Raw genomic sequence first — 12,376 nt, forward strand, 5'->3', positions numbered from 1 at the left:
ACTGTGAATGCCGGTGACTTCTGAATAACCTCCCGAGGTAGTGGGAGCTCACCCTTAAATGACCCCTCACTCTGAGGGGAGGGGGGGTCCAAGGGGTCTTCAGACCTTCCATCAGCAGTCAAACAGCCTGTAGCATCCCCTTGGAATTGGAGGAATTTCCACTTTAATTCCTCAATTAAGTATATAGCATATTGGCATATTTAATTTACTTTTGCTGTGCCCCAAAAAATTTGCAGACACATTATCCTAAATTGGCATGCCTCTAATGTACTAGATTTTATTTGTAAATAGATGTCATTATTTGTAAATTAAGCGAATTAGGTTGTCATTTGGGAGAATCCCACTAGACACATACGTCATTTCAACATGTAGTTTTGATTTAGATTTGGTTGAGTTGTCATCTAACCTGAATTGTGAAGAAGAAGAAAAATCACCATGTCATTGGATTTAGGTAAAAAGTTGGGTAAAGAAATACGAAATTCCCTTATGGTGATGGCTTGTTGCAAATCCAATCAGTTTTTTCACATTGATTCAGCATCATGACATAGCTTCTTTTTTTTTTTAATGGCATGGAACAAATGTTGATTCAACCTGTTTTTGCCCAGTGGGATTCCTGATTTCGCCACCCCCTCCGCTGGGCCCCTCCGTGTGTGGTAGCCCAGTCAGGCAACAGTAAGAAGAGAACTCAGTCAAGGCGGGGACGACGTTCACAGAGAGATGCTGCCCTATGAACGCTAAACAAGAACATTCATCTTGGAGAGAAAAAACGTACAATAATAATAACGTCCATACAGTTATGGATAACAATGACTCTTATCTACATCTAAGTAAGTATGTTTTTCCGTTTCTCTATCAAGTCTTGAGACGCGGGCGGTATATCCCGCATAGGCTGCTCTTGCAGTTCTCTGTGTTGTGTTTGTTTAGTTTCCGAATTCCCTCTGCACAGGCGACTTTATACGGACTGCAATAAATCCCGCGTGGCAATGTTATCTATGTAGTTAACACTTGTCCGGCGCCTAATGTGTATTGATTGACAAGGAGGCAGTGCCAATGCTCAAGTCAGCTGATAGTGATTCTGCTCCTCAGTCAGGGTCAGGGGTTGGCACTTTAATTGCGCTTTTGTAATTTATGTCCTTTCTTACGCGCCTCTTGTTAAACTGTTCGCTGCCTTGTTCTTATTTATGGGTCTGGCTTGGCAGAGAAGCGCTTATCCATTCGACAGCCATACATTCACTCACCTCACGGCTGTTCTCGAGGAAAGTTCGTCAAGAAGACTACATTGAGAGGGTAGGCCGATACGATTTTTTCTCACTGCAAGCTCTACTTCTCTTTAGCAGGTTATTCTTAATTGGTTGAAATTGTTCCGTAATTGAATCATCATATTTTTTTTTCAATCAAAGAACGAAAATGAGGCCACAGCACAACAAACCACGAATAAGCAGTCCTGTGGACCCAAAGACTTCTTCTATCTTTGTATTGGAAATGCACATTATTTTCTATTCTATTGCATTTCCACACAGCCTAGGCGACTGTATCATTTCCCGATTCATATTTAGATTTTAGTGTAAAAGTATTGATCATTACAATCTATAACACCAACTATTGTCAATAATTCATTCATTAAAAAAACAGACAAAGTGTGATAGCAATTGTCACTGAATCAGTTTAGTGGATTATTACCAGAACAAGCATGAATCCATGCATGCAGTAAATTATACTGCTACAGAGAGGATTCTGAAGGACTCAAATCCATTACTTTCTCAGCATGTTATGTTTGTGTAATGACATGCTTATATTGCTACAGAGGACATTATCCCACATTGGACCAGGAATCTGAGACATCTTGATCTATTTTTACTTCTCTCTCTCTATCTCTCTCTCTTTCTCGCTCTTTTTCTCTTTCACTCTATTGTTCTCGTCCACTCTCTTCTCTCTCTCTCACACTCTTTCTCTCTCTAGGGTTTAGTTATGTGAACAAATGAGTGTGGGACAAGTTCATCTGCATGGGTTCGTCTCCTCTGCAGCGGTGGACTTTGTTTTATTTCAACATTGGCATGGTCTGACTTCTGCTATGATCCCACTGAGCACAAACTGGTTGGATCAATGTTGCTTCTACGTCAGAAAAAACAACCCATATGTGATGACATTGAATCAACGTGGAAAACTGATTTGATTTGCAAAAAGTCATCAAAGTAAAGGAATTTAGAGAATTTAGTCATTCTTTTCACCGAACTTTGAACCTAAATCCCATGACATGGTTCAAATTATTGTTGATTTCACATTGAATTCACATTAGTTCACAATTCAATGAAATATAGTTCACTAGTAACACATACTGTAATGCACCAATGCAATGGCAGAACACGTTAGTGGCGTAGGAACCAGCCATATGGCGCTACGTTCACAGCTGTGAGTTCCATGATCTCTTCCTGCAGCAAGCAGTCAAAGAGAATGAGAAGTCATGTGGCCAAGTCATTCTGGTTTTCACTGCCAATGGTGATTAGGAAGGCTGACATGGGATCAGTCCTGTTGACTATGGTCAGTGGTATTCGGAATCCTTGGGATATCCCTACTCTAAATCCTAACCCTAAATCCTACCTTTGCCTAACCCTAACCGTAACCATTTTAAATGTCAACTTCAATTGGGTAGGGATGCCCCAAGGATCCCAGATAGCACGGACCCTTGACAACACAAGCCTACTAACACTCGTCCACTGACTGAGCCTCTCACATATGCATATTTTTTAAAACTGCACTGTTGGTTAGGGGCTTGTAAGTAAGCACTTCACTGTAAGGTCTACACCTGTTGTATTCGGCGCATGTGACGAATAAAATTTGATTTGATGCGAGAGAATGGTTTGAGGCTATACGATTACTGACAAACTGCCTTCATTAGCACCATTCATGCATTTCAAAGGGTTTGATGGTGTATTTAAACTACTGTACATGTTATCTCATGCCAGGCTATGTGAGGATAACTTCACTATATTTAAGCAATAAGGCCTGAGGAGGTCTCTTATTGCTATTACAAACTGGTTACCAAAGTAATTAGAGCAATAAAAATAAATGCTTTGTCATACCCGTGGTATACGGTCTGATATACCACAGCTGTCAGCCAATCAGAATTCAGGGCTCGAACCACCAAGTTTATAATTAAGCAATAAGTCACGAGGAGGTGTGGTATATGGCCAATATACCACGGCTAAGGGCTGTTCTTATGCACGAGGCAACACGGAGTGCCTGGATACAGCCCTTAGCCGTGGTATATTGGCCATATACCACAAACCCCCAAGGTGCCTTATTGCTATTATAAACTGGTTACCAATGTAATTAGAGCAGTAAAAATACATGTTTTGTCATACACGTGGTATATGGTCTGATATACCACGGCTGTCAGCCAATCAGCATTTAGGGCTCCAACCACAGAGTTTATAATATACTGTAAGCTACTTTATTTTCTCTCGGCCAAAATAGGACAATTCTGTCGGTGTTGGAACAGCAGGACTAGAAGACAATGACCCATTTCAGTGGAGGCTTTTTGGAAATGAAAAGCGAGAGTTAATCTGGTATTTTTTATATATGGTACCATGCTGTGTTTTAGTTTGTCTGTAGACAGGGTAAGTCAACACGAGCAGCATCCTGGGTCTACAGCCTCTCCACTGGTGTCAGCCAAAGATCAATGAACTTCAGTACACTATTTGGCCTAATTTCAGTTCAGGCTCCATACTGTAGTTTGACATACTTGTTTTCCCCTGTCTGCAAGCCATCAGGTAAATCAGCAACTCTAAACCTGCTAATAAACCTGCTATTGAACATGTCTCTTCATGTGTTATTATACCATTGACATAATTCTCAGCGCTGACCATATTTGTTCATGAAAAGGTTGTTACATAAATGCCTGTTTAAAAATAACAGAAAAATGCTGTTGTAATAAGACGACATTTAGACACAGGTTTGGGAACAGATGTTGCTGTATTATATTCATCAACAGTAGAACAAGAAGAGGATGTCAAAAAATACTCTGATTCCTCAAATACCCCCAAAGGTCCCCCTAGTTATACTTAGTTAATTATTCACTAGCATGCTTCGTTCCTACGCGCTACCTCTTAATTGCCCTTATACTGTATAGAACTGGGATGGAAGTCGATTTAGCTACCAGTGTTCTCTGTAGTACTCATTATAATCAGTGTTGAGACTTCCTGATATCACTGAATAAATCACCATCAGTTCATATTGAGCTTCACACCACAGACAGCCAGACCGTCAGGCAGACAGGAAAGCTGATGGACAGGCAGACAGACAGACAAGCATTCAGGCAGACAGACAGACATGTAGATGGATCGATAGACCGACTGATATGAAAGACAGATAGACTAAGTCAATGTTGTCTGTCTGAGGTGAAGCCACATAAACTAATGTTGATTTATTCAGTGCTATAGCATGTAGTGTCTGGAGCATAAGCAGTGCTCCACAGGATGAGTATCCACTTCTGAGTCTTCTCCTGGGAACTAAGGCCTACTGAGAGATAAGCTGCATCTCACTCTCTCTTTTTCTATCTCTCTCTCTCTCACCCTGTCTTTCTCTCTCTCTATCTATCTCTTTCTCTATTTTTCTATCTCTCTTTTTCTTTCTCTTTCTCTCTCTCTCTCTCTCTCTCTCTCTCTCTCTCTCTCTCTCTCTCTCTCTCTCTCTCTCTCTCTCTCTCTCTCTCTCTCTCTCTCTCTCTCTCTCTCTCTCTCTCTCTCTCTCTCTCTCTCTCTCTCTCTCTCTCTCTCTCTCTCTCTCTCTCTCTCTCTCTCTCTCTCTCTCTCTCTCTCTCTCTCTCTCTCTCTCTCTCTCTCTCTCTCTCTCTCTCTCTCTCTCTCTCTCTCTCTCTCTCTCTCTCTCTCTCTCTCTCTCTCTCTCTCTCTCTCTCTCTCTCTCTCTCTCTCTCTCTCTCTCTCTCTCTCTCTCCACAGTGGGATCCGATGACCCAACATGGGCCTCATGTTTCATTAACAATTATTTGATGATGTCCCTTAATAGGTAGTACAAGGCCTGTGTTGTGTTGGGTCCTGGGCACTGAGAGGCCCTCTATGTGCTGCTGTGTTTGTAAAGGGGTTAGGAGATAAAGAGAGGGAAGAGAGTGGGGAGATAAAGTGGCACCTTTGGTCTCTCTCCCTCCCTCTCTCTCTCTCTCTCTCTCCCTCGCTCGATCTTACTTGGCATTCAACAAGACACCTGTTTCTTAACAGATATTAGTATGTAGCTTGGTACTTGTCAAATGCGTGAGTGCGTGTGTGGGTGTGTGAGCATTCTGTAGTTGTGTGTGTTGTGTACCTGTCTGTGTATTTGTCTGTCTATCTGTCTCTCTGTCCGTCTAATTGGATTACTTAGGACCTTCTATGTACTTGTAGCTTCAGTCCGCCCACAGTCGTCTCCTCTCAACTCCTTTAATGTGATGTACATCGTGGAGTTGAGAGTAACTTGGCTATGTCCAGACCTGATCCAACATATAGGATTAATATCAGGTCCCTGTCTGCCTTCTCATCATAACCTTATTGCTGCCATGCTCTCCGCTTTCAACCGCGCTTGTTGCCGTGGGCTACTCTTTTGTACCCGACTCATTGTGCTTTGATGCTATAACCAATGTCCTCTATACACCGCTCTGTTCTTCATTCTGTCATTTTATTGTCATTTGTTCTGATTGTCTGTCTCTCTTTGTATGGAGGAAACTCAGAAATAGCAGAGGCAGAAATGGTGTCAACATACAGGGCTGGCAGGCCCGGCCATTAGATAACATTTAGTCAGGGCCAGGCGCGGTGCTCTGATGTGTATCCCGGCAGGCTTGTGATTGTGAATCAGCTCCCTTATCTAATTGGTAATTTTTCTGCCCCAGTTGTAGTGGGCCCAGTCTGGGTAGCCAACGCTACTGCTTCAGTAGAATAGGAGAGCAGTGCTGCTCCACAGATAGAGGGGCTCGTGGTTGGCTTTACTCTTTATGGAAACTTCAGAACTTTGTAGTCTTTTGTAGGATTATAGGGGAATTGAATAGAATAGCCTATAGAGCATCTACATAAATAGTGATTCTATTTCTATGCCATACTGTAACTGCTTGTACATAACATCTCAATGTTGAGATGTTTATCAGCTTTTTGGGAATTTGTTTTTGTTGTGTGAGTTCAATTGTGGTCAGAGATAGTGGCCAGTTTCTTAGAGACGGAGATCAGTGAAGGCACAGTATTGAAAAGCTTCTAGCCTTGGAGAAGGTCCAGTTGTTTTCTGTACAGCAGCACCATATCCTGGGTTCCTCCCCTGCCCAAAAGCTCTATAGAGCTGCTTCAATATACCATCTTCTCCAGGGGGATAATCCCCTTTAATCCCCCCCCCCCCCCCCCCACAAGCAAACACACACACACACACACACACACACACACACACACACACGTGCACACTCCCTCTCCAAACTCCACAGACGGTGAGCCCCTCCCCTGCTACCCCCTGGCCACATGGCATATGACTGCCCCCCCCCCCCCCCCCACCTCTGTTAATCAGGACATGAAATAGACACCAGGATGGAAATGTTAACCTCAGAGAGAGAATGAGAGAGTGAGAGAGAGAGCGAGATCAGGGTTTCTATATACAGTGGGAACCCACTCAGAATGTGGTTGACTTTATTCATTGTATATGATGTTACACAATGCTTAGAAAACAGACTCATGAAGATGCATGCATGGAATGATGGTGAACATGTATGAAATGGTTGATTGAACGCCTGTTTACGACATGCATTTGTAATGGTCTTGTGTCACTGTCACGTGTCCAAGGCTATTTGTGTGAATACATTAACAGTTGTATGTAGCATGTGTTGTCTTTTATCATGATGTTATAATGACAGTGTTGCTGAAAAGCCAAAACAGTTGTAAAAATCACAAATTTAGATTGATATAACAGATGTACAGTGGGGCAAAAAAGTGTTTAGTCAGCCACCAATTGTGCAAGTTCTCCAACTTAAAAAGATGAGAGGCCTGTAATTTTCATAATAGGTACACTTCAACTATGACAGACCAAATGAGGGAAAAAAATCCATAAAATCACATTGTAGGATTTTTAATGAATTTATTTGCAAATTATGTTGGAAAATAAGTATTTGGTCAATAACAAAAGTTTATCTCAATACTTTGTTATATACCCTTTGTTGGCAATGACAGAGGTCAAACGTTTTCTGTAAGTCTTCACAAGGTTTTCACACACTGTTGCTGGTATTTTGGCCCATTCCTCCATGCAGATCTCCTCTAGAGCAGTGATGTTTTAGGGCTGTTGCTGGGCAACATGGACTTTCAACTCCCTCCAAAGATTTTCTATGGGGTTGAGATTTGGAGACTGGCTAGGCCACTCCAGGACCTTGAAATGCTTCTTACAAAGCCACTCCTTCGTTGCCGGGGCGGTGTGTTTGGGATCATTGTCATGCTGAAAGACCCAGCCACGTTTTATCTTCAATGCTCTTGCTGATGGAAGGAGGTTTTCACTCAAAATCTCACGAAACATGGCCCCATTCATTCTTTCGTTTACACGGATCAGTTATCCTGGTCCCTTTGCAGAAAAACAGCCCCAAAGCATGATGTTTCCAACCCCATGCTTCACAGTGGGTATGGTGTTCTTTGGATGCAAGTCAGCATTCTTTGTCCTCCAAACACGACGAGTTGAGTTTTTACCAAAAAGTTATATTTTGGTTTCATCTGACCATATGACATTCTCCCAATCTTCTTCTGGATCATCCAAATGCTCTCTAGCAAACTTCAGATGGGCCTGGACATGTACTGGCTTAAGCAGGGGGACACGTCTGGCACTGCAGGATTTGAGTCCCTGGCAGCGTAGTGTGTTACTGATGGTAGGCTTTGTTACTTTGGTCCCAGCTCTCTGCAGGTCATTCACTAGGTCCCCCCGTGTGGTTCTGGGATTTTTGCTCACCGTTCTTGTGATCATTTTGACCCCACGGGGTGAGATCTTGCGTGGAGCCCCAGATCGAGGAAGATTATCAGTGGTCTTGTATGTCTTCCATTTCCTAATAATTCCTGCCACAGTTGATTTCTTCAAACCAAGCTGCTTACCTATTGCAGATTCAGTCTTCCCAGCCCGGTGCAGGTTTACAATTTTGTTTCTGGTGTCCTTTGACAGCTCTTTGGTCTTGGCCATAGTGGAGTTTGGAGTGTGACTGTTTGAGGTTGTGGACAGGTGTCTTTTATACTGATAACAAGTTCAAACAGGTGCCATTAATACAGGTAACGAGTGGAGGACAGAGGAGCCTCTTAAAGAAGAAGTTACAGGTCTGTGAGAGCCAGAAATCTTGCTTGTTTGTAGGTGATCAAATACTTATTTTCCACAATAATTTGCAAATAAATTCATTAAAAATCCTACAATGTGATTTTCTGGATTTTTTTTCTCATTTTGTCTGTCATAGTTGAAGTGTACGTATGATGAAAATTATAGGCCTCTCTTATATTTTTAAGTGGGAGAACTTGCACAATTGGTGGCTGACTAAATACTTTTTTGCCCCACTGTAACAGAGTTGACATGTCTAAATGTAACAGGGTTGACATGTCTAAATGTAACAGGGTTGACATGTCTAAATGTAACAGGGTTGACATGTCTAAATGTAACAGGGTTGAATTATTAAAAAGTCAAACCACAATGTACTGTAAGTAATATGATAACAGTGAAATGGTGCAGTTTGGTGTGTAGCTATAGGAGAGAGGTACTCTGTCTTGGTTACAGTACATTATGTATCATATGAGACAAAATATATACACTGAGTGTACAAAACATTAGGAACACCCGCTCTTTCCATAACATAGACTGACCAGGTCAATCCAGGTGAAAGCTATGATCCCTTATTGATGTCACTTGTTAAATCCACTTCAATCAGTGTAGATGAAGGGGAGGAGACAGGTTCAAGAAGGATTTTTAAGACGTGGATGAGACATGGATTGTGTATGTGTGCCATTCAGAGGGTGAATAGGCAAGACAAAGCATGTAAGTTCCTTTGAACGGGGTATGGTAGTAGGTGCCAGGCACACCGGGGACACCGTTTCCCGTCCCTATCAAGAATGGTCCACCACCCAAAGAACATCCAGCCAACTCAATATTTGGAAGGTGTTCCTAATGTTTGGTATACTCAGTGTATAAAATGGTGTGTATAGACAGTATGGACAGTATATGAATAGAAAAGGTGTGTACAACAGTAGTTATATAGGATGAGCCATGACTAGAATACAGTATGTACATATAAAGTGGGTAAAACAGTATGTAAACATTATTAAAGTGACCAGTGTTCAATGACTCTATGTACCTAGTGCGGCAGTCTCTAAAGTGCAGAGTTCAGTACCGAGTGGTAGCCGGCTAGTAACAGTGATTGAGGTTCAGGGCAGGGTACTGGGTGGAGGCCGGCTAGTGATGACTGTTTAACAGTCTGATGGCCTGGAGATAGAAGCTGTTTATCAGACTCTCAGTCCCAGCTTTGATGCACCTGTACTCTCCACCTTCTGGATGACAGTGGGGTGAACAGGCAGTGGCTCAGGTGTTGTTCCTTGATGACCTTTTTGGCCTTCCTGTGACATTGGGTGCTGTAGTAGTCCTGAAGGGACTGTAGGCTGTCTCGTCATTGTTGGTAATCAGGTCTACCACTGCTATGTCGTTAGCAGGCTTGATGATTGAGTTGGAGACGTGCGTGGCAACACAGTCATGGATGAACAGGGAGTGTAGGAGGGGGCTGAGCACACACCCTTGTGGGGCCCCCGTGTTGAGGATCAGCGTGGCAGAGGTGTTGTTGCCTACCATCACCACCTGGGGTCAGCCCCTCAGGAAGTCTAGGACTCAGTTGCACAGGGCGGGGTTCAGACCCAGGGCCCTGAGCTTAGTGATGAGGTTGGAGGGCACTATGGTGTTAAAGGCTGAGCTGTAGTCGATGACCAGCATGCTTACATAGGTATTTATCTTGTCCAGGTGGGATAGGGCAGTGGATCTGTTGGGACTGAATACAACCTGTAGTGGGTCTAGGGTGTCAGGTAAGATGGAGGTAATATGGTCCTTAACTAGCCTCTCATAGCACTTCATGATGACAGAAGTGAGTGCTATGGAGGGATATTAATTAAGTTCAGTTACCTTCGCTTTCTTGGGTACAGGAACAATGGTGAACATCTTGAAGCAAGTGGGGACAGCAGACTGGGACAGTGAGAGATTGAATATGTCCCCAAACACTCCAGCCAGCTGGTCTGCGCATGCTCCGAGGATGCAGCTTGGGATGCCGTCTGGGCCTGGTAGCCTTGCGAGGGTTAACACTCTTAAATACCTTACTCACGTCGGCCATGGAGAACTAGAGCACAGAGTCATCGTAAGCGGAGGGGGCCCACGGTGGTGGCTCGATGTTTTCCTCAAAGTGGGCGAAGATGGGGATTAGCTTGTCCGGGAGCGAGGCGTTGGTGTCCGCGATGTGGCTGGCTTTCCCTTTATAATCCATGATTGTCTGGAGTCCCTGACACATATGTCTTGTGTCTGAGCCGTTGAATTGCTACTCCACTTTGTCCCTGTTCTGGCCTCTGTTTTGCCTCTTTGATTGCCTTACGGAGGTCATAGCTGGATGTGGTTAAATGTGGTGTTCGCGCTTTCCAGTTTTGTGTGAATACTACCATCTATCCACGGTTTCTGGGATGGATAAATTGTAATCATCTTGGTAGGAACAACATCCTGTATGCACTTCCTGATGAACCCAGTCACTGAGTCAGTGTATACGTCGACCCGGAAAATTTCCCAGTCCGCATGATCAAAACAATCCCGAAGCATAGATTCTGATTGGTCAGACCAACGTTGAACAATCATCTTGGAAATAGGTGTCCTCTGCCATAGGAATTGATACAGTGTGATTTCCTGATACGTGAACAAGGAAAAAGTGCATATCTGGTTTAGTGCATGAATCCATTCACCAGTGGTCCCAAGCCATTACAAATACAGTATATCAGCAGTTGACTCCATATTACCATTAGTAACTGTTAGCAAAGTTACTGTATCCTCCCATGTAATACTGAATTGTTTTATCAATGAATGTGAAGCTTTGAGTTGGACTGAATGGACTCTCTATTTCACTTCACTCTCCTCTCATGCTTAAGCCATACAAGTTAATGATGTCTGCTCGGCACATCTTCTGTCATTTCAACAGGAAAAAGGGACAAGTCTACAAGAGAGAAGGGACATCTTTAATTAAAAAGTCATCCAATCCCCCACTGGGTATTTGAGAGAGCCCATCCGACAGACAGGATATAATTTTCTCCTTTTCTAGGCCAAATCCCTTTAGACACATGGAACAGGGACAGAGACTGCACGTGTGAATGAATGTGTATGTTTGTCATGTAACAAGCAACTGGGAAATGTGTTCTACAGTGCCTCAGCATGCTGTCGTGTAGACCAAGCCCCCACTCAACCGCTTCAAGCCCACTACCTCTAATACACACACACACACACACACACACACACACACACACACACACACACACACACACACACACACACACACACACACACACACACACACACACACACACACACAGTAAATAACCAGGTTGGAGATGCTTACAGAGGCTAAGAGGATTATACGGTCCCTGATTGATCAGACATCATCTCCATTTAGACAGGAATGAGTGGGCTCTGTCTCCACACACCAGGCCTGGGCTTTTCTATGATCAGTTTTGGCTCTCAGATCATAATGAATACGACAGGGGAGACCAGACCAGGCCAAAAGGCTACAGGCCTGCTTTTTACATGATTAAGCTAAGGCGCTCACTGATCATATTTTTTTATTATGATGATGGTATCTCTATGAAAGTCAGTGAAAGAAATCATTTGAAAACACTTCTAAACCACTTAACCCAGATGATGTTTGTATGGTGACATACTCATTTACATTCATATGTGTACGTGTGTGTTGCTCAAATATGCCTATTAATATGTGTGTGTGTGTACACGTGTACGTGTTTGTACGTGTGTGAGGCTCTTTGCTGTTGGAATTTGACATTTAGCAGGCATTAATATCACAGGAGGAGCTGTGCCAAGAGACAGAGAGAGCGAGTGTGTGTGTGTGTGTGTGTGTGTGTGTGCCACTCTACAGCTGCTTGTAACACACACACACATGATCGGGGGCTGCCAGCCCGCCGCCTGCGTTGGAAGGGTCAAGCCCCCTGCAGATCCTCCGAGGTGTCGCCTGCAGACATGAGAATCATAGCAGGTGTCGGAGATTCCGGAGGAAAAGAGGAAAGCGACTTAATAGACATTAGCCAATCAGAGTTAGATATGTACGTAAACTACCAGCCCCTGATGCTCCTTCCTGACTTTGACAGTGAGTAACATA

The 12,376-nt window shown here is 43.4% G+C and overlaps 1 protein-coding gene across 4 annotated transcripts in view; it reads left to right on the top strand.

Moving 5' to 3' along the window:
- The first annotated feature begins 553 nt into the window (after positions 1–553).
- Positions 554–12,376, top strand: part of LOC110508859 (retinoic acid receptor RXR-gamma-A) — a 33,388-nt gene continuing 21,565 nt past the window's right edge. The window contains exons 1-2 of one of the 4 annotated variants that reach the window (XM_021589727.2): positions 554–827; positions 1,200–1,287. Coding sequence is in view for 3 of the 4 variants with exons in the window: in XM_021589725.2 (XP_021445400.1) it covers positions 12,238–12,364 (127 nt within the window). In the remaining variant the exon portion in view is untranslated. Of the gene's footprint in view, positions 828–1,199; positions 1,288–12,131; positions 12,365–12,376 lie in introns of those variants that run through there. The other 3 variants (XM_021589726.2, XM_021589725.2, XM_021589724.2) reach the window with 3 other exon arrangements.

Source organism: Oncorhynchus mykiss, chromosome 28 (genome assembly GCF_013265735.2).
Source record: "Oncorhynchus mykiss isolate Arlee chromosome 28, USDA_OmykA_1.1, whole genome shotgun sequence".
Taxonomy (NCBI): domain Eukaryota; kingdom Metazoa; phylum Chordata; class Actinopteri; order Salmoniformes; family Salmonidae; genus Oncorhynchus; species Oncorhynchus mykiss.